This window comes from Malaclemys terrapin, chromosome 2, assembly GCF_027887155.1.
Source record: "Malaclemys terrapin pileata isolate rMalTer1 chromosome 2, rMalTer1.hap1, whole genome shotgun sequence".
NCBI classification, from domain to species: domain Eukaryota; kingdom Metazoa; phylum Chordata; order Testudines; family Emydidae; genus Malaclemys; species Malaclemys terrapin.
In genome coordinates this window covers 227,176,117-227,201,931 of record NC_071506.1, presented here as the reverse complement: position 1 = coordinate 227,201,931, position 25,815 = coordinate 227,176,117, and the positions used below count along the sequence as shown (strand labels likewise).

Genomic DNA, 25,815 nt, shown 5'->3' with positions numbered 1-25,815 from the left:
CTCAAAAGTTGTTTCATGTTGTCATAGGTTTCCTTCATATGGACTGCATGACCAACTGGAATTGATGGCAAAACATTGCCATTATGCAGTAAAACAGCTTTAAGACCCCTCTTCAATGAATCAATGAACAGTCTCCACTCATCTGGATCGTGAACGATGTTGAGGGCTGCCATCACACCATAGATGTTGTTGCAGGCTACAAAATCACCTTCCATGAAGAAGAATGGGACAAGATCCTTTTGACGGTCACGGAACATGGAAACCCTAACATCACCTGCCAGGAGATTCCACTGCTGTAGTCTGGAGCCCAACAGCTCTGCCTTACTCTTGGGTAGTTCCAAATCCCTGACGAGGTCATTCAGTTCACCTTGTGTTATGAGGTGTGGTTCAGAGCAGGAGGAGGGGAGAAAATGGGGGTCCTGTGACATTGATGGTTCAGGACCAGAAGTTTCATCCTCTTCCCTTCCTCGTCTGACTCAAGTGAGAATGATTCTGGTGCATCAGGAACCAGCAGTCGTTCTCGGTGGGGTACTGAGCGTATTGCTGATGGAATGTTTGGATAATGCACAGTCCACTTTTTCTTCTTTGACACACCTTTCCCAACTGGAGGCACCATGCAGAAGTAACACTTGCTGGTATGATCTGTTGGCTCTCTCCAAATCATTGGCACTGCAAAAGGCATAGATTTCCTTTTCCTGTTCAACCATTGGCAAAGATTTGTTGCACAAGTGTTGCAGCATATGTGTGGGGCCCACCTCTTGTCCTGATCTCCAATATTTCAGCCAAAATAAAGGTGATAGGCTTTCTTAACCATAATGGTTATACTGCGCTTTTGTGATGCAAAAGTTACTTCACCACAAACATAGCATAAGTTATCTGCACTGTTCACACAAGTACGAGGCATCTCTGCTCACTTTGGCTAAACAGAAATGTGTCCCTTTGCAAAATCAAACACTGTATTTTTTCTAGAGCTGATATAGGGCAATTTGTTCAGCAGAGTGATGTAAGCTTCGTTGTGATTACATCATCCATGACTTCTAGGAATAACATGACGCAATTCATATCATGTATGATGCAATACCAGCTTCAGATTGCATCATTCATTGTTTTGCCTAAAAAGCAAGTACTGTCCAAACCCAGTCATAGATTTATTCATAAATCCAGTCAAAGATGTATTTTAGTCATTTCTGGTTTAAATTAAGATCCCTTCCCTTTATAACTCACTTATCCTCCGCCATTCCCAAGTCAAGGGTTGTATATACTGACCCAATAGCATATCTTGAAAACTAAAGCCAATCAACAATTTTAAGCATCATTTTCGTTCTCAGTGACCCAGAATTAGTAAAGTTTGACTACATTTATTTCAGAAGCATTTTGGCTGTAGAGCAGTGGAATCACTGCAAAATGATTAAACAAAGGCCACTTTGAAAATCTGCTTCCATTTCCTGCTTCTAAATTGTCCACAGGTGAAAGGGTCTTAAATTTGAACAGACATTATTGCCAGGGACACACATTAGGAATGCTAATAACTTTTGATATTGTTTGCATTTCTGTATCTCAAAGACATCAGTTTGTACAGATATTTTGTATTTGTATGCAAAGCATATTTTTATTACTTACTGTAAAGCATATAATAAATGTTTAAAATGTTTACTTGCCTAGGGAAAGTTTCCCACAGTTAATCAAATTCTTTAAAACATTTGTAGCAAATATTTTCAAATAGGATTGCACATCTATACGGCACAGTCTCAGAATTTCATTTTTTCGTCAAAAGGGTGAAAAACAGCATTGATTTGAATGTCTGGAAAATCTATAATAGATGCCAAAATTTAAGAGGAAAATTATTAAAGTTTAATTTTGGTTTTAAACATCACTTTTTACTACCCTTTCAGAGCCATAATATTTTCCCCCTATTGATTTTGTCCTTTTCTATTTGAACACTGATTTTCACCCCGATACCTGAACCTTTCTAGGGGACCTGAAATCACCATGGCTTTTATAAGTTGATGCAACAAACAGACAGCTCTTCTACAGAAACAAGTTTTAGTAGTTTACTTGTGTAGATTCCATGGGAAAAACTAAGTCACTGTCTTCACAGAGGGAGAAAGAGTAGAAGTATATGAACATTGGTAACTGCATGTGAATCCTTCAATTCTAAATTACTATCTTAAAACCTCGATCGGCTTAGTACTGTTTATATCCTTACAGCTGTTCAGTGGCCTATTAACTCTAAGTTGGTAGTCTGTGTAGTTCCTAGTGGACTGGTATACCACCTTTACCCTAGGTGACAATGGCCAAGGATTCAACACGCAGAGACTCTACTACTCTTTCATCCCCCCTAGAACAGAGGTTTCCAAACAGTGGTATGCACACCTCTGAGGATACGTGGGAGAAATTGTGCAACGGTGGATTTTATTTATTATTTTATTTATTGCATTTTCATAATAAATGAGTCAAAGCTTTAACACTGTGGGAATTTGTTATATAAACTACAGTTGTTGATTTATTCCAAGATGTACCAAAGAGAACAGTGAAATATGGACAGATGGCTAAAAACAGGTAGTGTTTAGAACACAAATTACCAGTGATGAAAAGGCTAGAGGTATGCAGACAGCTGGTAGATCCAGAAGGGGTACGTAATAACAAAAGTTTGGGAACTTTTGCCTTAGAAAAAACAACCATGGGGAGGATTGAGGCACATAGGAGGGCTTACGCCATCTATGTGTGTTGCACTTATTCAGCAGATACCTCTAACAAAGTGAAATCCTCTGTCAATATATTTCATGAGGTCTAAAGTCACTAAAAATAATTGTGCCAATTCCATGATGGGTTTTAAGTAAGAGATGCGACCCAAACTGCAAACAGATCAAACATTAGAGGCCTTTATTTGACAGTGTCTCATTAATTGCTATGTACAGCTTCAAGAATTTGTGAAACCAATGAAGCAGGCCAAGCATACTTAGGGCTGGTCCACACTAACCCCCCACTTCGAACTAAGCTGAAGTCGAAGTACCTTAGTTCGAACTACAAAGTACTTACCGCGGGGTCCACACACGGCAGGCAGGCTCCCCCGTCGACTCCGCGTACTCCTCTCGCGGAGCAGGAGTACCGGCGTCAACGGCGAGCACTTCCGGGACCGATTTATCACATCTAGACAGGACGCAATAAATCGATCCCAGAAGATCGATTGCTTTCCACCGAACCCGGAGGCAAGTATAGACGTACCCTCAGTAATTTACTAATTCAATTGTAAAAGCAATACCCTTACACACTGTAAAAATGTTTTAAATAAAAAACTTCCAGCTATAACTTCTAAATAGTAGTTAATGACTTTTGGGACACATTCAAATATTTCTACATATATTTAATTTTCAGTATTTCTTAAAAAAGAATTGTGATTACTTACATGGAAAGGATTTCTACTAAATCATTGGCTTCTGTTGCCTATTTCTTACCTGAAGTCCTTCCTGTGTCAATCACTTCCACAAAAAACAATTGTGACGCAATGAACAATATTAAAACGTGATAGGACCAAACAGTCACAATGAATGAATTAAACTAAAGCTTTTGTGAAACCAATATATTGTTTAATATCTCATTCAGATCAGAATAAAAAATGCAAGCAAATTAAGCATATAAAAATAGCTTTTTTATTTACTGTAATCTGTCAAGTCTGACATTCAGGACTCTATTTCCTTAAGAGTCTGAGTCTGTTTCCTGCTCTGGTGTAAATATTTCTAATGTTAAATGTTAGAAATTACAAGCAAGCTTGTTTACATATTTAAACATCCTGCTAAGAATTTGGGATCCTGTTTTTTAAAAAGCTTGAAAGAATGTAAGGGTAGATAAATACAGGATATAAAACAAAACTATTTCTAATTAGAATGCTATTCTAATGTTTCTGTGAGTGTGTCAGCAATGTCAGGACATTTTACAATCAGCAAACGTTTTTAAATCGTAATCCCATAGGTCGAAAGCTCTCTTAATCTCTGCTAGTGCATTTTGTTCTTAAGAGTGCCTTCTGTATGATTTTTTTTTTTTTTTAAATGTGAACAATTTTTTTAAGCATTCACTGGATAATTTGTATGAGAATTTTTGAAGTCTGTGATAATAAACTATGTAAATTTATTTCTGAACACACCGATAGGCCAGCACTGTAGATAGTAATTAGCATTGATAATAACAGTTAAAAGTGGTCTTAAGTAATGTAAATATTTGGTCAGAATATTTTTGTGGTCTTTTTGGATTTAAGTTCATGTTTCAGTGCTTGGGAAAGGTGATGAATTGACCACCCTTAACACAAAGTACATCTAACAACAATGTCAAGTTCATGCTTTATTAATGTGTTATGCTGACCCAGGGAAATTAATTTATAAAGGTCTAAAAAGCAGTGCAGTCTCTATGCCTACACAATCCTTGGTGCCTTTACCTAGACTGCCAACAGTGTAAATTACCACCACTTCTAAAAACAGTTTTATAAGATTAGACATTCCATAGAACTGGCATTGATAAAATTGAAAATTCCATATAATTACCAATACCCTGAATTATCCAGTCTCTCACAGTTAGAAGTTTCCTGACACATTACTAAACAAATACACGATGTTCCAGATATTCTACTTGGGGTCTTATTGAGAAGGCATTTCACTTCCCCACATGTGCAGCATTGTTACTGAAAGGTGTTTTAGCTATGAGTGTAGTAGTAGTTTTTCCCCGACTGCTATATATATTATTAGTCAACACAAACAACATTCCTGAGGATGCTTTTTCTTTAAAAAAACAAAAACAAAAAGTGAACCCCAAAACGCAAATAGGAAGTAGGTGAATAGGTGAGAATGGGCTAGCATTCCATCAAGGTGTTTCAGTGACAATGCTGTAAACAAGTGGAGGTAGAATGATTTTTCGTTAGAATTTTATGATTGAATGCCAATCCTGTGAATTATCTCCAAAGAGAGAGGATTACAAATGTGATAATCCCTTGTAATAAAATGCCATTCCTTAAACATCTCATTCTTTGAGACTGAGTAACTCAAGGAAGAACACAAGTGACCACATGCTGCAACAGGCAAGGTACAAATACCCAACTTTAAGTTTCTTAAGAAAATATAACATGACTGATAAAACATCTCCTTTCCTCTAATAAAAAAAGAATAAAAAAAAAAATCAGACAGAACCTCAAAGATTGTGCCCTCAGAAACAATCCTTGTTTTACAATTGGCCTACTCAAATAAACATCCTGAAAAGGACAAAAAATACTCTAGCAGGTAGAATAGTTTGGGTACCTCTGCTTTGAAAATAGCAACTAAAAACCAAACTGGACCCTTAAAGATTCTAAGCAACATTGTTTTGAAAAAGCATGCAGGAAGGACCACATGTGAACTTTGCATATATTTTGAAGAAAAACAGGTCTCAGGTTGGCAAGTGAAACAACCCTGCCTTATATAATAGCATGATAGTGCAGGACTGCTACAGGCTTATAGCAGCAAGAAATGCCCTCAACACAGCCTTTGTAGTAATAGCAACACCTATTCAGTTGGTGTTAGATACAAGAAGCTGGGTGAATTAAGGCTGTTCAACAGCTGATCTTTTGGAAACACTGGAATATAACTGTGAAGTCATTTATTGCATCTGTTGAAAACAAAGATGGGTTTGTCAGTTGACCCCCATGGTGTCTTGTAAGCTCAGCAAGTAGATCTTTACAGTACTCTACATGAGAGCTCTTTGGGAAGAAATTACTCGCTTTGTGAAGTAACTGTGGTTCTTTGAGATGTCTCCCCCTTCAGGTGCACATTCACCCCTGAAAGCCCTTGATCAGAGGCAGTTAGTAGTGTCCATTCAGCCCATGCATGTGCCCCATGTCTTCTAACCCAGTACCAAGGCTATTGAGGGGCACGCAGGTGAATTGCCCTTTCTTCTCCACCCAAAACAGGAATAGTCTGAAGCAGAGGGGAAAAAGGGTGGGTAGTGGAGCACCCGTAGAGACACATTTCTCAAAGAACTCCGGAATGCTGGAACAGGAGAGGCAAGGGGGCCATGGCCCCACTACTTTTAAAAGTGCGAGGGTATACCAGCCATGGGGGCAAGTGACCAAGAGGGGGGGAAGGGACCACAGTTTGGGCGCTAGTGGTCTCCGCACTTTTAGAGTGCTTCTGCCACCCCTGAAATAACCAGTTACTGCACAAAGTAACCAACCTCCTCTTCTTTGAGAAGTGTCCCTATGAGTGCTCCACTTTAGGTAACTTCTGAGCAGAACCTTCAGTGGAGGAGGGAGCGTCAGAAGAGAATCCGGAACTGAAAACAGTACTGCAGAACCAAGCATGGACAACATGGAGCTAGGTGTAATATTTTGAAAACGTATGTACTGAAGCCCATGTAGTAGCCCTACGGTATTTCAGATACTAGTACGCTCAATCAGTAATGCCACAGATGTTGTCTGCGATCTGGTTGAATGTGCTATTACCCTGGGGGTGGGGGTGGATGAACACCCACAGCATCATAACAAGTGATAAATACATCTAGATATCCATCTTAATAGCCTGTGAGTAGAGATTGAGAACTGTGTGGATCTATCTGCAAAGGAAATGAAGAGCCTAGGTGTCTTCCTAAATTGCTTGATCCCATCTAAGTAGAAGGCCAATGCCCTTCTGACATCCAGGGTATATAAACAAAAATCCTGTAGAGAACTATGTAGCTTTGGAAAAAACACCAATAGATGAATGGCTTGAATAAGGTGGAACTCTGATAGAACCTTAGATAAGAATTTAAGGTGTGGATGTAAAGAGAACTTACCCTTAAAGACACTGTAAATGGGGGACAGGGAAAGGGAATCTTCCATCCAGGATCCAATCTCCCTGACCTTATGGCTGATGTGATGGCTACTAAAAAGGCTGTCTTCATAGACCAAAACAACAGAGCAGGTTGCCACTGGGTCGAATGGAGGTCTCAAGGTACCAGACTGAGGTCTGAGGTTGGGGCAGGGTTTCTAATCTGGAGACAGACATTCCTCAAACCTTTAATAAGCCTAGACCACACTGCATGAGCAAATATGGAAAATCGTTCTAGTGGAGGATGAAAGGCTGATATTCTCTTAGTATATCTGAACTCCTGTGGTACCGAAAAGGGGATCAGTACCAACACGGTAGCGGAGGCCCTGGTTGCCAAAATTGATGGTACCGCCAATGGTAGGCATACCGAAATAAAAGCCAATGGTGTATGGTGCTGTTGCTTGCTGGTGCCGAATGCATGAGTACTGACAGCTAGGCTGAACTTGATGGTGCCAGTCCTGAGTGTCTGCGCTTGCCCTCCTTGCTGACAGAAGGTACCAAGTCCCGATTGGACCTCTCTTTCTCCTTGGTGCTCTAGGACTTTACAACCCCTCTGGTAATGGATGAGGAGTCCTTCGACTCAGTGGTATTGAGTCAAGAGGTAGAGCCTTCAGAGACCATAGATCTCATCAGGGTCCTGGACTTGTTTTGGAGCTGGGTCCTTAGGGCGAGAGCCAATATTCTTCTTTTTAGAAGCATTTCCTGAAGCCTCCAAAGTTCTTCCTTCCTTAGGAGGAGCCTGTGCTGAGGTAAAAGGGGTGCTGTCTGGAGACAGTTGTACTGTGTGTGTGTGTCTCTCTCTGTGTCTGTCTCCTGACCAGACTCAGCAACTGTCTGAAAGGAGTGTTCCATCATTAGCAGACTGAGTTTAACCTCCTTTTTCATTGCCCTGGATTTGAGGGCCAGGCAGAAATTGCACTTCTGGCAGACGTGAGACTTCCCAAGCAACCGACACACTTAGAGTGGCCATCTCGCACAAGTACAGCCTCTCAGCAGGAGACGCAATGTTTGAAGCCTGGTATGCCAGATATGCCCTGCCAGGAAAAGTAAAAGTCTCCCAGAGGGTAAAGACAGTAAAACTATTATCTCACTACTTATCTAACTAAATCTATACTGACAACTATACCACTATAGAAATATTAGAAAAGCCAAGGCACACTCAAGGAGGACACACTAAGGCTAAGTCTCAGGCTGAGGCAATTGAGAAGGAACTCAGGGCGGTTGCCCACACACCCCAATATAGCCTTGGTATCTGGCACAAGGAGGCATAGGGATGGATGAGCAGACTGAATGGACATTGCTAAGTAAAAATCTCCAATCATGGAGATCCAATCAACAGGTGCATGCGTGCCTGAAGCGGAGCACCCATAGGGACATCAATTGAAGAAAAAAGAGGAGCAGCTTTCCAACACCTCTATCTGGGTCCTGTTCAGTTGGAATGAGTGTAGTGTTATGCCATCTACTTTAGCTATGCCATGCAACAATAGAATCAAAAGCCAAAGTAAGGTTGAGGTTTTGCTTTTATCCATAGCTGGAGAGTGGCCATTAATTACTGCTACAAGGACTGCCTCTTTCTCAAGACCTATCTAAAGTCTGACAGAAAAATTCAAGATGTCCACAGATATTAATTATATGTAATTTCGTACTGCCTATGAGATGTACTCATGTACCAGGACCCCACTATGACAGGCGCGTCATAAACAGAGAACAAAAAAGAAGGTTCCTGCCCAAGGAGCTTACAATCTAATTATACAACAAGAAACAGAGGGTTACAACAAAGAGCACAGGGAAGCAATTAGACAATATTGGCCAGCCTCATTGGCTACTGGTGTGCTGAGACCATAACCCAACTGTTTATTTTTTTGGGTGCATCGTGGCATAGGAGGGTTTTAAGGAGGGATCTGAAGGAGAACACTGAAGTGGTTTTGCGGATGTTTACAGGAAGCTCCTCCCAAGCGTGAGGGGCCGCATGGGAGAAAGCATGACGGTCCTTGTTTGAAAATCTAACAAATGGGTAATCGAGGCTAGTATCATGAGACAATCAGAGGTGGGAGTCGACATCTTGATACTTAATGAGAAATGATAGGGTGGGGCTATTAAGTGATGTGGAGTTTGGTTGTTACCACCTATGATATTTTTACTTAAGTAGAGGGGACTGGATAGCATATGGAGAGATGGCAGTTGTGTGTACTCTGAGACATGCTGAATGGACCCAAATTCTACCGTGACAGAAATTTAGCACTCTGGTGAAAGACTGGAAATTCTGTAGCAGTTTCACACTAAAGGAGAATTTTACAGAATTAAATAAAAGCATGTTAAATTCAACTAAATGTTGCACCATAATTATCAGTTTTTTAATCGGCTGCAGAATTGTGTGCTGAAAATACAGAACTGCATTGTGGAAGCTGGAGACTATCAGCTGATTAAGAGATAGCTGGGGCTTTTGGAAACTGGGAAAACAGTTTATGATTGTGAAATAAGCATAATAGCCAGATGTTTCTGCTAATGTGGTCAGCATTGTTATAGTTAACAAGGCTGACACAAACTGTCATAATTAGGTTCCAGAATTAACGCTCTATTGAGCATGAGGATAATTCACACCTCTTAGACCTATTGTTTCAGACTGTCTACACACTTAGGAAGACAACACGGAGACAGTTTACACTCATTTCATGTTCTCTTCATAACCATGAGGGCTAGAAACTTTAAAATGAAATCTTAAGTTTTGCTTAAGGTGGGGTCTCTGTAGCCAATTACTCAGTAGCAGAAAACACAGGTACTAAATAATTTTAAAGCTGATCAGCTTTGCCAGAGTCACATTAAAATCTCAAAGGAATGTTAGTCAATTTTCAGACATGTCAGAATGCACATGAACCTGCTAATGGTCCAAAGAAACACTTGTTTACTTTGGACTACTTCATGAAAGACTAAAGCACTGAACAGGAAAGAAAGTTCAGCTGTTTACATGAATCACTTTAAAGGACACGTTGGCATGCATGACTTCTACGTATGGCAAGTAATTCCCAAAGGTATGTAAAATAGTGCTCTTCTTCCAGTTACTTCAGCTGAACAAGAGGGAGCATGGTCTAGTACTGTGGATATGAACTGTTCCCACCGAGGAGCCAATCCAAAATCCCACAAAAATGTGTGGCCACAAAGAAGTGCAAATATGGACTCCTCAACGAGAAACTGGACCTCAGTTTGGAGACTGGGGGCAATGTGTTGAGTAAGGTGCTGATGATAACACTATGATTTCCCCCATTCCCCAACTTCCTTCCATCCAACTGTTTCAAGTTATTGTGGAATAACAGAGTGAAGTAACTGCAAGAAAAAGAAAGTTTCTCTTTTCCCCACTCCTAAAAGCTGAAGCCTTTGGTAGCTTTCTTCCTGTCTCACATTCTTGTCACATGAGTGCTTAACAAAAAACATTAATAAACTGATGTTCTACACTCATGAGGTGTTCTCCATTTTACTGCAATTCCTGAATCTATTATCTCCATTTTACAATCAGGAAACTTAACCTGCAAATTACTCATCTGTAGTTACACTAGAAATCTATGGCAGAACCAGGAACGGAATCCATATCTCTCAAGTCCCAGTCCAGTGTTAACCACTAACCCACCCTTTCTCTTAATCAAAATGCCTTCTACCTAAACATAGGAAGTTTTTTGTTTCTTAGCCCCTGGAGTGCAACCAATTGGGTAGCTACCCCCTCATGACCCACTTGGGGGGAGAGTAGGGGAGGTGTCACATCCCAGAATTTGAGAAACTAGTTTAATGGAAGCAGCATTGACTGTAAACTTCAAACTGTTGATTTGGTGTCTATTTTTCTTCATTTTGACAGAGCACTGTTTAGAAAAACTGGAGATACAGTATCTTTAATTGAGGCCTCACAGCCACAGAAGTTTCAATATAATTTCATATCAGGGAAGAAGTAACAACACACCTCTTTTTAAAAAAGACACTAATTTAATATAGTGTTCTGTACCCCTTGTGCAAAAATCAATTTAGATTCTTGGTTTCCATTCTTTCCTCCTCAACTGACCATATCATGGCTGGAGAATGATCAATCCCAGCAGCAAGGTGTGTCGTAACTGTTTTGCATTGATTAGTAACCCACTGACCAATAAAAAGGCACACACTGACAAGTCAAACTAAGCTGTCCAAATCTTGTTCCTTAAACCAATGGTGACAGACAAAAGCTCAAGACTATGTGAGGGAAAACAATGGTATTTCTCACGATTCTGATAGATAAGAGACTGCTCAGGGAAGAGAGAAGTAATTTTTTAAAGGCAGATGTTTAAAAAGTTTTGTAACGTTAAAAAAAGTCCATGCCCCTTTAAAGATTTTATTTCCATTTTGTAATAGATGTAGTGAGGCAAATAGGGCTTGCATTAGTGGGTAGTTATGGTTGTGTTAATGGATGTATACTGATTGCACTTTACAGCTGTCAAGCCTAATAATGTTTGCTTAAACAATATATTTGTGTATAAAATTGCAGTGTTTTATAAACACCAAATCATTACTTCTCATGAATTTGACCAATGTACTATTTTGACAGCTATTTTCAGCATTTATGAGATTCACAAAATACATTTAAATTCTTTAGTTTATAAAAATATTTGTGAACCTTTTTACAAATATGTAATAAGAATGAACTACAGTCAAGAGCAATAAACATGAATTTACCTCTTTAGAATCGTCTATTCTCTCAAAATAAACAAAAGCGAATCCTCTTGATCGTCCAGTCCGCTGATCATAAACCACATTGACGCCACTCAAAGGTCCGTAACGGGAAAAGACTTCACGCAAGTCTCGCTCAGTGGTATACAAACTGAGGCCAAACACTCCAAGGCATGTGTTAGGATCTGGATTAGCCTGTTAAAACGAAAGTTCAAAATATATTCCATTAAAATGTTATTACTATCATATCAGCCAACTACTATTTGTTTTCCTGGTTATTCAAAGCTTAGCACTTCAACCTTAATGAACTAAAAGATATTTTCAAAAATCAAACTTTTTTTTTAATAAAATCTATTACAGCAAATTAAATATTAGCAAACGATGCTGAATTCATGGTACTGGAATCTGAAGCCCTTTGTTCACCTACAGAGCAAGTACAACATAGAGAGCTGCTCCAGAAGCTTTCCGATACTGCCCCTCCCTAATATGCTACTGGCCTGATTTGGAAGGACAGACACTAGTGGTCAGAGTAGCACTACTCTCCATTGAGATTCCATCCTTGACTGCAATGTCATTTAATACTCTATTCATGAATATTTAGCATAGGGGTGCCTGAATTCCTAATTTATCTTTTGCTAGCTATGGACATCTCAACTATTACTATACCTGTAATCTTCCCCAAAGATTGTGAATATTTCTGTCATTCCCCCCCCCCCCCCACAATAGTTTTTTGTCTGTAAATAAAAGGCTCAATTTAGGTTTGTAAGGTGCATATCTGTCCTATCCCTCTAAACAGACCAAGATCACAAGCTCATCTTATCTAAATAGTATAGATGTGTACTATTTTAAAGGGACCTTGGCACTCCAAAACCAGTAGGACCAGAGTTCTGCAGCAAGATGCCAGGATTCTTACATGGTAGACTGGAAATTCTTTGGCACCTTCATTTCAGTTGAATTTTACTAAACCTACTTTTTAAAAATATAACATTGACCCATACAATCACTACAGTACTTTTTATTACATTTATTTTATGTTGTCTCCACATTTTCATTTTTTGATATGTTGGATATTTTAGTTTTAATACAATGCATTGTAAAAACTGTTTTGAAACTTTTGGCACATTTGGAACTTTCGCTTTAGGACTGTAGGATTAATTGCAGTAGCTGAATGTTTCAGCTACAATTAGCAGTGAAAGTTAATAAGGTTGAAATTTATTTAATCATTTTTAGATAGAACAATGAAGTTAATGGGGCAGTTCACACCTTTCAGAACTATAGTTTCAGATTTTCTAGCCACAAAAAGTACACTGGTTTACATGCTCCTGATCCCCGGAACTGTGAAGAAAATTACAATTTATTTTTTATTTTTCATTTTGGAGCTTAATTCCACAGCCATGGAATAATTCACTGACATTTTCAGTGACCACTAACTTGATGAAAATCATTGACTTACATAAAAAAAGTGTAATTTCATCCCTTAATTCCCTACGGGATCTCATATCTCTACAATTGGCATGAACTTCTTATTCATGTCAGTTATTCTAAAAGAAACACTCCTTGTGACAATGTGTGGGCCCTGTGCCTTTTGAAATGAGGTTTCCATCCTGTTTAAGGCATAAAGACACTTCAAATTTAAAAATCAAACATCTGTATGATAATTTTGTTCTTGTCATTGTTAGAATTTAAAATTACTAACTGAAATTTTAGTGAGAAAATTCTTTTGTACCTTCAATCGGTTTACTTTATTCAATAATGTCAAATGCACAATCAGTTTTAATTATTTCTGTGTGTTTTTCTGTGTATTTCTTATACAATAAAAGTGAAAGTTTAAAAGAAAAATGTGATTGTACATGCTATAAAAAATTGATAGGGCATTCTTGGACAAACATGGGTTCCAAAACTACTACTTTAATTGACCAGATCACAAACTGATGGTGTTTCTTTAAGCTTTTCTCATGACTAAACCATTTTCTACCTGGTTTTCACCATTGTTTATAATTTACAAAGCTTAAAGTTTTCTGTGTCTGCGGGTAAGCTCATTTACAATATTATACAGAAATTTTTATAATTAATGTGAGAACTGATACAGATACGGACTTAAAAGCCAGAACGGACCATCGTAATCATCTAATCCGACCTCCTGAACAAAGTAGACCACAGAATCTCTCTCACACACTCCTGTAATAGGCTCATAACCTCTGAGTTACTGAAGTCCTCAGACCTTCATTTAAAGACTTCAAGTTACAGGGAATCAAACATTTACTCTAGTTCAAATCAGCAAGTAACCCATGCCTCACACTGCAGATGAAGGCTAAAAAACCTGTCTCTCTCACCTGGGGGAAAATTCCTTCCCGACCCCAAATATAGCAACTGGTTAGGCCCCGAGGATGTCAGCAAGACCCAACAGCAAGACACCTGGGAAATTCTCTGTAGTAACACAGAACCCTCCCCAGCTAGCATCCCATCTCAGACTGCTGGGGATAATTGGAACTTGCAATAGTGGATGGGCCATTGCAAGCTATCATTATACCATCCCCTCCGTCAACTTATTAAGCCGAGTCTTGAAATAAGTTAGGTTTTTTGCCCCCCACTACTCCCCTTGGAAGGCTGTTCCAGAACTTCACTCCTCTGATGGTTAGAAACCTTTGTCTAATTTCAAACCTAAGCCTATTTATGGCCAGTTTATATCCATTTGTTCCTGTGACAACAATGGCCCTTAAAAACCTCCTCTCCTTCCCTGGTATTTATCCCTCTGATATATTTACAGAGAGTAATCATAGCTCCCCTCAGCCTTCATTTTGTTAGGTTAAACAAGCCAAGCTCCATAGGTCTCATCTAGCAAGGCAGATTCTCCACTTCTCTCCTCATACTAGTCGCCCTTCTTTGCACCTGGTTCCAGTTTGAATTCATCTTAAACATGGGAGTCCAAAACTGTACACTGTAACCAGATGAGATCTCACCAGTACCTTGCACAATGGTAATTCCATAGCTCTACTGGAAATGTTTCATCTGATGCAGCCTAGAATTGCATTAGCCACTTTCATGGCCACATCACACTGATCACAGGATGATTGAGCTGCCAATCAATATACCCAAGTCTGTCTTCTCCTCAGTCGCTTCCAATGGTAAATCCTCAGCTTACAGCAAAAATTCTTGTAATTAGTCCCTGAAGTGCATGATCTTGCACTTTGCAATATTAAATTTCATTCCTTTTCTATTACTTCAGTTTTCAAGGTCATCCAAATCTTTTTGTATGTCCTCCTCAGTATTGACAATGTCCCCACTGAGTCATTCAGTTTTTATTAGTGCTCACTTTTTGTATCAAGGTCATTAACAAAAATGTTAAATAAGCTTGGTCCCAAAACCAATCCCTGAGGAACTCCACTATAACTTCCCTCCAGCCTGCCAGTTCACCTTTCAACATGTCCTGTTGTAGTTTCCCCTTTATTTAACCAGTTCCTTACCCATCTTTTGATTCTCATATTAATACCCATTTTCTTCAATTTAACTAATAATTTCCCACATAGAACTGTATCAAATGCTTTACTGAAATCCAGGTAGATTAGATCACTACATGCCGTCATATAATGGCAGACAGCTTAAAAGTGACAAGTTTTTAAAGTGCTTTAATAAGATGGGTGAACTGAAGTGCCTTACATTAAATGAGGATATTGATATAATAGGCATCACAGAAACTTGGCGGCGGGAAGGAGATCACGGCTGGGACAGGGGTGCGGGGGGAGGGACGGGGCACGCGAGGGGTCGGGGTGCAGGCTGTGGGCGGCACTTACCTCAAGCAGCTCCTGGAAGCAGCAGCATGAACCCCTCTGCCTCCTAAGCAGAGGCGTGACCAGACGGCTCTGCGAGCTGCCCCGTCCGCAGCTGCCAATGGCTGCAGTTGCTGGCCAATGGGACTTGTGGGGGCAGCACTTGGGGCGGGGGCAGCATGCAGAGCACCCTGGCTGCCCCTTCAAGTAGGAGCTGGAGATGGGACATACTGCTGCTTCCGGGAGCCGCACAGTGCCATGGCAAGCGTGGAGTGGGGCAAGCCATGGACCCCACTTCCCGGCAGGCACTTGAGGGCCTGATTAAAACATCTGAAGGGCCGTAGTTTGCCAATCCCTGCCTTAAATGACTGCTTCTCGGAGCAGCTAGTCCTGGAACCCACAAGAGGAGAGAGAATTCTTGATTTAGTCCTAAGTGGAGCACAGGATCAGGTCCAAGAGATGAATATAGCTGGACCAGCTTGGTAATAGTGACCATTAACATAATTAAATTTAACATCCCTGGGGCAGAGAAAACACCATAGCAGCCCAACACTGTAGCATTTTATTTCAAAAAGGGGGACCACACAAAAATGAGGAGGTTAAACAGAAATTATAAGGTACAGTGCCAAAAGTAAAATCCCTGCAAGCTGCATGCAAACTTTTTAAAGACACCATAATAGAGGCTCAACTTAAATATATACCCCAAACTAAAAAACCTTGTAAGAGAACCAAAAAAGAGCCACTGTAGCTAAACAATAAAGTAAAAGAAGCAGTGAGAGGCAAAAAGTGGAAGTTAAATCCTAGTGAGGAAAATAGAAAGGAGCATAAACTCTAGCAAATGAAATGTCAAAATATTATTAGGAAGGCCAAAAAAGAATTTGAAGAACAGCTAGCCAAAGACTCAAAAAGTAATAGCAAAATAATTTTTTTAAGTACATCAGAAGCAGGAAGCCTGCTAAACCACCAGTGGGGCCACTGAACCATTGAGATGATAAAGGAGCACTCAAGGAGGATAAGGCCATTGTGGAGAAACTAAATGAATTCTTTGCATCGGTCTTCACACGGCTGAGGATGTGAGGGAGATTCCCAAACCTGAACCATTCTTTTTAGGTGCCAAATCTGAGGAACTGTCCCAGACTGAGCTGTCATTAGAGGAGGTTTTGGAACAAATTGATAAACTAAACAGTAATAAGTTACCAGGACCAGATGGTATTCACCCAAAAATTCTGAAATAAGTCAGATGTGAAATTGCAGGACTACTAAGCATTGTCAGTAACTGGTTAAAAGATAGGGAACAAAGGGTAGGAATAAATGGTCAGTTTTCAGAATGAAGAGTAGTAAATAGTCGTGTCCCCCAGGGGTCAATACGGGCCCAGTCCTATTTGACATATTATTAAATAATCTAGAAAAAGGATAAACAGTGAAGTGGCAAAATTTGCAGATTATACAAAACTACTCAAGATAGTCTGGCTGAGACTTAACTGTGAAGAGCTACAAAAGGATCTCTCAAAACTGAGTGACTGGGCAACAAAATGGCAGATGAAATTCAATGTTGATAAATGCAAAGGAATGCACATTGGAAAACAATCCCAACTATCCATATAAAATAATGGGGTCTAAATTAGCTGTTACCACTCAAGAAAGAGATCTTGGGAGTCATTGTGGACAGTTCTCTGAAAACATCCACTCAATCTGCAGCGGCAGTCAAAAAAGCAAACAGAATGTTGGGAATCATTAAGAAAGGGATAGATAAAGATAGAAAATATATTGCCTCTATATAAATCCTTTGTATGCCCACATCTTGAATATTGCGTGCAGGGTGTGGTCGCCCAATCTAAAAAAAAAGAAGATATATTGGAATTGGAAAAGATTCAGAAAAGGGCAACAAAAATGATTAGAGGTATGGAACCACTGCCGTATGAGGAGAGATTAATAAGACTGGGACTTTTCAGCTTGGAAAAGAGACCACTAAGGGGGAAAATGACAGAGGTCTATAAAATCATGACTGGTGTGGGGAAAGTAAATAAGGAAGTGTTATTTACTCCTCATAACACACGAACTAGGCCTCACCAAATGAAAATAATAGACAGCAGGTTTAAAACAAACAAAAGGAAGTATTTCTTCACACAATGCACAGTCAAGCTGTGGAACTCTCTGCCAGAGGATGTTGTGAAGGCCAAGACTAACAGGGTTCAAAAAAGAACTAAATAAGTTCATGGAGGACAGGTCCATCAATGGCTATTAGCTGGGATGGGGTCCCTAGCCTCTGTTTGCCAGAAGCTGGGAAAGGGCGACAAGTGATGGATCACTTGATGATTACCTGTTCTGTTAATTCCCTCTGGGCACCTGGCAGTGGCCACTGTCGGAAGACAGGATACTGGGATAGATGGACCTTTGGTCTCACCCAGTATGGCCGTTCTTATGTTCTTTCTGTTTAGAAAAACTGTTTGTCTGGCCTCACCTACCATTTGTAAAACTACACCTCTACCCCAATATAACACTGTCCTCGGGAGCCAAAAAATCTTACCGCGTTATAGGTGAAACCGCGTTATATCAAACTTGCTTTGATCCATCAGAGCACGCAGCCCCGCCCCCCTGGAGCGCTGCTTTACCGTGTTATATCTGAATTCGTGTTATATTGGATCACGTTATATCGAGGTAGAGGGGTATGTTGTTTTTTTATCCCAATTACCATTTACCTCTATGTCTTTAATTACTCTCTCAAAATTTGTTTGAAGACCTTGCATATATTTGAGGTTAAACTAACAGGCCTGTAGTTGCCCAAGTTACTCTGCCCCTCCCCCTTTCTTAAATATAGGCACTCTGTCTGTAATTGTCCAGTCACATGGTATGACAGCCGAGCTTATGGATTCATTAAAAATCCTTGCTATTGGATAGCAATTTTATGAGCCAGTTCCTGTAATATTCTTGGATGGAGATTAGCCAGGCCCCTCGATTTGATCTCATTAAGCTGTTTTGAGTTTGGCCTCCCTCTACAATGTGGTAGTTTCTACTTCCATATCCTCATTCCCATCAGCAACCATACCCCTGCCCCCAAGCACCTCATTATCCTTATTAAAAACTGAGGCAAAGTATTTGTTTAGGTGTTAGGCCATACTTAATATTATTTTAATCTCCACCCTGTCCTCAGTGTTTAGCAGTCCCACCTCCTTCCTTGTTTTCTTTTTGTTTATAGGGCTAAAGAACCTTTTACTATTGATTTTAATTACCTTCGTAAGGCCCAGCTCTGCTTGACTTTTGGCACTTCTCACTTTATCACTATGCTTTCTGACCTACATTGTTGGATCAAGGAAAATTGTTCATTCTCTCAAATATACAAATAAATGCAAAACAAATCTATTCAAAGTATTTAAAACAGGAGATTATATGATGAAATATTTAGACCTATTTGTTAAAGATAAACGGAAGAAAAAAACATAAAAAATGCACAATGCCATGCACTATGACAGGAGTAACTGGTGGTAAAGAAACCTAAATATAGAGATTACACTTTCCATCATATCAGATTCTTGTAACTCTTTTTCCAGAAGTTCTAACACCTACACTGTTCGCAGCAGGCTTTTGCAATTTGGCAACTAGAAAGCCCTTGGGTAGAGAAGTGCCTTTAATCCCATGAAATTCCTTTCAGATTTAGCAGAGTTATAAACAGTTAAAATAATTTCCCTTCTTTCATTAGCATTCCTTAGGAAAATTCTGTCTGCATGCCAAAATATTAAACAGAACACAGACATTCTAATGAACCAGGCTGCCACAGCACACAATGTATTAGGAACATCTGGGCCCTACCAGAGCAACTCCAGTAGTGCTCTTTAGAGAAGGAGCTAGACCGGGCCCCCTAATTCTCCAACCACATCACATGGGTAGAGCCCTGCAAATCTGCGGATATCCACAGATTATGTTTGCGGATTGGACATGGATACAAACATACAACTCTGAAGCCATGATCTAGGTCAATCTTCATCTGCCTGCCCTTGCGGGCATCATATGGGGCAGAAGCTCCCTCAGCTCAGGGGGTAGTTGGAAGGGAGTGGAGACTATCAAGCCAGGATCCCCCACGTACCCCACTGACTCTGCACATGGCACCTGCAGCCCATTCCTGCTCTGGGATAACTGTCTGCTGCTGCTGCCGGTTAATATGGTCAGTTCTCAAGTGGCAGAAATTTTGCTGCACTGCTGAGGGTTGAGGTCTCAAACTTTCTTGATTATCCATGACGGTGATTGTTACAGCCATACAACCTGCTTTATATTTTTCCCTTTAACAGACCTAGGGAAGTGCAATACAAAAAACTGCTTCAAAAGAAAATTGTTTAGGATTACAAAATTAAGAATGCAGAAGTTAAGAATGTCCAGATTTACAGTTGCCTGTGCAATCTTAATTCCGCCACTTTGTCCACATGCATTTTGACAATCTTTAATCAAATCCTCCACCCCTCCCAAAACACCTACCTCATTTAGTCCACAGACTGTATGCACAAGGGGGGGGAATTTAGGTTGCATGGGCAACTGTGAATCTGACATTCCCCAACTTTCTTTGCTTTGTAACCTAAATAACTAAGTGTAGATTTTTTTAAATGTAATTTCCTTGGGTGTTTGTTAACATACTTTTAAACCTTAAATAACCTTTTTAATGCATTTTTGTATGCATTCTATACATATATACACTACTCCTAAGTGTGAGTGCCTAAAAAATTACCACTACAGTAAAACATACTCATGCTGTACACATGTTCTAGGCTTGATTTTATACCTAAAATATTGTATTGTGCAAACTAATAAATGAAATGGGCATATCGCCATATGCGAAATGCTTTCCTCACTTGCACCTTTTAAAATATTTTAAGGTAGCAAGGGGTCAACAGGCACTTTTGATATGGAGAAATGTACTGATTTATGTCTGAAGTTAGCTACCATGGTTACATAAACTAATGTATTTCCCAAGTCGAGCAATTTAGACTGCTTATTGCTAACTCCAACGCCAATGTAAAGAACACATAATCAGGCAAACTGAAGGCAAATGAAATCAGGATCATCAATTTGGATCATCCTGATCATTTCTACCAAATTGGTGGTGATCAGAATCAGAGCCACTGAATTCAGTTTCTTCAGGATGCAACGGATCCGAGAAAAAAGGCATAACTTAGATGAACTTCCTAAAAGATCAGGAGTATGTGAGTTGTCCAACCCCCTGTTTTTTTATAGTAAGTGGATAGCTGGGCAGCGTTGGTATTCTTAGTAGTCCAAATAGATTTGGAGGAAAAGCTCGTTTCAGCTTTCATTCCCCCAGCAGTAAAGACTTAAATCATCCATTTTAATTGGACTGAGCCTCCTTGGTTGGTAAGTCATCTTGTGCAATACCAAACAGCATATTGCCCAGCCCATCAGGATCATAGGTTCTTGTTCTTGGTGTCATCAATCTTGTGGGACTCTCTGTCTTGAAGGAAGGTCAAAATCCTATGGGCAAGCTTGCCACAGAATAGATCAGGCATACTCCAGCCCCATGTTTCATTTGGATCTTGCTTCTGCTGCCATAGCTACAGAAGTGTTGAAGTAAGAGTACCTGAGTCACTAAAGTAACTGTCAACTGGAGCGGAGAGACAGAGGACTACTGATAGCAAAGGCTCTGCTGTGGGCTAAAAGCCTATACAGGAGATAGAGCTACTTGCAACAATATAAGGAGCAGCACTTCAGATTTCAATTGGCAGGTTCCTTCCAGAAACTAAAGTCAGATAGGTACTGATGACTCTTGATCATGGATCGAAGTGATACACCAAAATGTATGATAAAAAAAATAAGCCTTATCCAATTCAAATTTACGCCAATGCTTGATATTCCCTAGACATTTTTGAGTATTTTGCCTTTTTGTTATTTCCTTTGATCCAGAATGGCTTCACTACTTTATTCAATGTTTCAGTCTAGTTTTACCATGCTCAATCTGGGTAATTTGAACAAGGATGCCAACTCCTCCTTTGGAAGATTATTGCATCAATTACACCATTTAAGCATTTCCCCCCCTGAAGTTCAGCCTAAGTTTTACCTGGCTCTATTTCATTCCATAATTTCCAGTTATTCCTCCCCATATCATTAAGCAATTTCCTCTTTATTCTTGACACCCTTAATTATGTGTGTTTGTTACAGCATGCCTTTAGTAGTTTTTTTTAAGCTTAATACATTCCTTCTAGCTTTTCTTCATGGGCAAGTCCTTCTATACCTACTGCTATCTGTACTGCCCTTCTGTAAATCTCCTATTTGCACATAGTATCCCAAAGACAGCTCAACCATTGCTCTTACCTTTCTAATGTGTGACAGAGAGAGCTAGGTATAACAATAACTATTCTATGTATCACATTGCGAACATATGTAATAGGTTACAATCCCCGATACAGGAGGGATTAATTTAATATTGCCTATTACCATAGTATGTGAGAAACCTTTCACGTAAAACCAAGGGGAATGGTGAAATCCCTACTGGTTTTTATGGCATCTCTGGCACTTGTCCATGTATAGAAAAAATTCTACTTGGGCATTTTGTTTTCAATTTTTTAGATTTTATAAGTTACCTTTTTGGAAACTCTAGGGATTTTATCTGGGTTGAAGGGGGGAGGGGGAATCAGTGTTGTGAGTGTCTTGTCTTATGGTGGAAAGACTTTTTTGAAGAGGAATGATTTGCAGCGTCTTTCCTAAATTGGCAGCAGAATTTACTCTTGCCTCTCCCTTCAACCCTCATTTAAGAAGATAACATATTTCCTAAATTTCATTATTAATTCCAGCCAATTTTTCTAAGTTATATAAACACATATTCTCAATATTTTGTGTGTATACAACTCCATTTGGCATTGTCATCTGCAAATTTAATTAATTCTTCCATAGATCATTGATAAAATATGCTAAAATCAATTCCTACACTGACATTTCAAGAAGTCCTGCTAACCAGTTAATTCAGACAAGATGTTAAAGTCAAACAAGATGCAGAATTACTCCTTAGTTACATCTTGTCATCTTTTAATCCTTTTAATTTTGTATTTGCCCAATACAGTGAAATTTCATTAGATAAAAATTAATCTGAGGCATATTCAAGTATGTTAGAGAAGTCTAGATATCTTTCCTAGGAAATAATGTCTAAGGGTTTAAGCAGAGAACCAGGAGTCCATAATCCTATCCTACCAATGTAATGTCTAATCTTAGGTAAATAATTTTAATCTGTCTATTATTCCCCCTTGCGCGTCTTTAAAATAGGGGTTTGGTTTGTTTGTAAAGTGCTTTGAGATACTTAGATATTGCCTTTCATAAGTATACATAATAAACTAATGTTTACACTGTAGCTAAATTAAAAGTATAGTTTACTTTAAAAAACTTATGTTTATTCTTCAAAAATCCATGCCACTTTTATTCATTAGATGCCAACAGATTTGTTCCCCCTTACATGCTATCATGTTGCACATGAGACTTTGGGGCAAGGCTAGATTCTTTACTCCTCTGGCTGGAACCATTATATAGGCAGATTCCTGCATTATGTTCCCACGTCCCATCCAGCCAAAGCACTTAGCAGAACTGATTAACTCCATATGCACCAGGACGTGAGCCCACAAAGCACCTCCTTCACCAAGAAGGCACAAGAAATGCATCCTAATCATAGCCCTTCTTTAGTTATTAGATATGAATAGTCATAAGTGCCCTGAACACAGTACACTGCAAGCTATGCATGGATTACCAATCCAGGAATCTCTTACTCCTTCAGTCAGTCTTAGAGGCAGACATCTCCTGGAGTTTCTCTTGCCTTATTCATCCACATACATAAAGAAAACACAGTAAAAACTCATAAGCACTTTAAAAACAACTAGCCTCCCTTATGATAGAAATGTCCACAGGGAGCTATACCTTACATCATTTATTTATTTAAAATACTCAGCCTTGATTAATACCACATACTCTGCTGCCAGTGTGCCTTCTTCGGTTAGACATTGGAGAATGACTGCGGCTCCTTCGGCGACGATATTCGGGTGTGTACGATCTGCTTCGAGATCGTCTCCTATGGGAATGAGAATGAGAATGGGACCTGGAGCGAGTGTAACGTCTGTGAGAATGTCTTCTTGATCTGGACCTTCAATGAAGAAAAAAGTTTTCAGATGTATATACATATATGAAATACATGCAATAAATTAAATTTAAAAAATTACTTGTCCCTAAAGGAGATTTCACAAATTCACTATCACCACACACACAAATAACATTTAAAATATTGTTTTAATTCTACTTCTTAATGTACCTATAGATTGACAATTGCAGATTTGTAGTAGTTTAAAATTGCACTGAGACTGATCAGTAATGTGATACAAACTCACACGGCAAGTACACTTTTGACATGTGAACTAGAATATATTTTAAATTAGAGATTTCTAAGCTTACACACACAGCATGTTAATATAAAATGACATCTATAACATGCAGTGATACGGAAGCCCAATATACTATGTTTTAAGAAACAGTCTTGCATCAGATGGGAGATGGACTGACCTAGCAGGGCTTTTCTGTCCAACTTCTATGATTGAGGTAAGCCTAGGCTCAACAGTAATCCAAAATTAAGGCCAGAAGGACCATGATAGTTTCAGGTAGGTAGGTTGTTCTTCACATCATTCACACATATCCAGCTGTTCTCAGTAAGATGGTACAAAACTGTTACAAGTCGTGTGGTTTCACACACAAGTATCAGTCACAGGTAGGGTACAACCCTCATAGCCTAACAGTGCAAGAAAAACAGCCAAAGAATGCCTGACAGTTTGCATGGTTCAATTTATGGTCTTTTGGCATTCATATCATTCATGCTCCTTATGAAACCTATGCTCTAAAACCTCACAACTACCTGCAAGTCAGAGGACCTGAAAAGTTTTGGTAAACCACAGAAATTATTGTCTGACAGTAATTATGAAGAAACAAGTTTGGTATGATTTGAAGTCATTGATCTCAATTACGTAAGTTTAGAGATCATCCTCAGAAATGGCCTTTGCAAAAACGTCACTATCATTTAAAGTTTGGTCGTATTCAGGCTTCTACAGATTTGACTGTTAGTGACTGCAATCGATAGCAACCTTTTCATATTCATTCTCGTAACATAGCCACAAAGCCCTTAAGAGCTTCCAGCTCAAGTTTCCTACCTTTGTCATCACTCTGAATGGCCTCCATGGCTGCTTTTCCTAGATTCTAGCTGTGGACACTTCCCTGATGGTTAAATATCATTTTGCATTCCAATTGTGAGTACCACCAGTCAGCCCCAGGATATGTCTATACTACATGTGTAAGTGCAATTGCAGTGCAGGCAGTTATACCCACACTAGCTTTAATAGTGAGGATGTGGCAGGAGGGGAAGCTACCACAGTACAAGCCCACCTGGGACTACGGCTACTGCAAGCTATGCATGAGTAAAACAGTCAAGAAATGTATACACTACTCTTCCAGTCATTCCAACCCTTTTAGACTGAAGTTAGCATAAGTATGGCTACCCAAATTACGATGTCACATTTATTTGTGGTTCAGACATATTCCTATACTCTTTACACTCCAGATTTCCTTCCAAATAGCTTTCTCCAAAGACCATAAGTCCCAGTTTGCCTTCATGCAGAGCAATAAAAATTGCCTGCCAGCCTAGCAACAAGTGCTAGGTAAAGCATGAATTACAGCTCCACCAAAAAAGGATGAGAACCTTGAATAAATGGTATAACATCCTATGTAATTTAATTTTATCCATTCTGTTTGAAACAGTCAGCAACTACACTCATGAACCATTATCCCTTGCTCATTTGGCCCTAAGATACTTTTGGTATGTTTTTTCTCTGGTTCATCAGGGTATTTTTTTGATGCATGTAGCTCCTGTAAGCTACAAGCATCCCTGCATTCAGTAGAAAAAAAATAAGGGCAAAATAAGCAAATATTTTTAAAAACCCCACTAATGTTTACGTGATATCTTGTAGGGCAAATACATTACTTAACAAACCTTACTGACTGCAGGAAAGAGTGTCAAAGGATAGAAGGGTCACATTCAGTAAACTAGAGTTTCGAACATACCCAAGTTGTCAAAGTCGTCATCTAAACAGTCTTCATCCCTTCCAACAAGTAAACCAATCTGTTTTGTGAAGCTCATACTTTTGTAGATCTATTTTGCTAATATGAGGAGAACCTTCTATTCAGCAATTAGAACCAATTTTCTTTGGAACCCAGCATTTTCGGGGAAGTGGCATGAACATTAACTCTGAGCAACTGTTCTACTTTATCTATGTAATACGGGAACAAACACTGAAAGTTCAAGTTAACATTATTTGTACTACAATAGCACTTTGAGGCTTCAAAGGAGATTAGAGCCCCCCCCACATACACACTTTTAGATGGCATTCATATACAAGACCTTCCCTCCCCGAAATGTAAATAGATAAGACAGACCAAAAGAAGCAGTCCAATTTTATAAATTAGGAACAGAGGCATACAGACATTATTGACCTGCCCAAGGTCATACCAGAAACCTGCAGCAGCGC

General features: G+C 39.4%; 1 protein-coding gene across 5 annotated transcripts in view; it reads right to left on the bottom strand.

The window, feature by feature from the left end:
• TRA2A (transformer 2 alpha homolog) overlaps positions 1 to 25,815 on the bottom strand; it is a 50,261-nt gene that overhangs the window by 6,484 nt on the left and 17,962 nt on the right. For 3 of the 5 annotated variants that reach the window (XM_054020178.1, XM_054020180.1, XM_054020181.1), the window contains exons 3-4: positions 23,222 to 23,321; positions 11,514 to 11,702 (exon numbers count right to left, since the gene is read on the bottom strand). In XM_054020178.1, the coding sequence (XP_053876153.1) occupies positions 11,514 to 11,702; positions 23,222 to 23,321 (289 nt within the window). Of the gene's footprint in view, positions 1 to 11,513; positions 11,703 to 23,221; positions 23,394 to 25,815 lie in introns of all 5 variants that reach the window. The other 2 variants (XM_054020177.1, XM_054020179.1) reach the window with 2 other exon arrangements.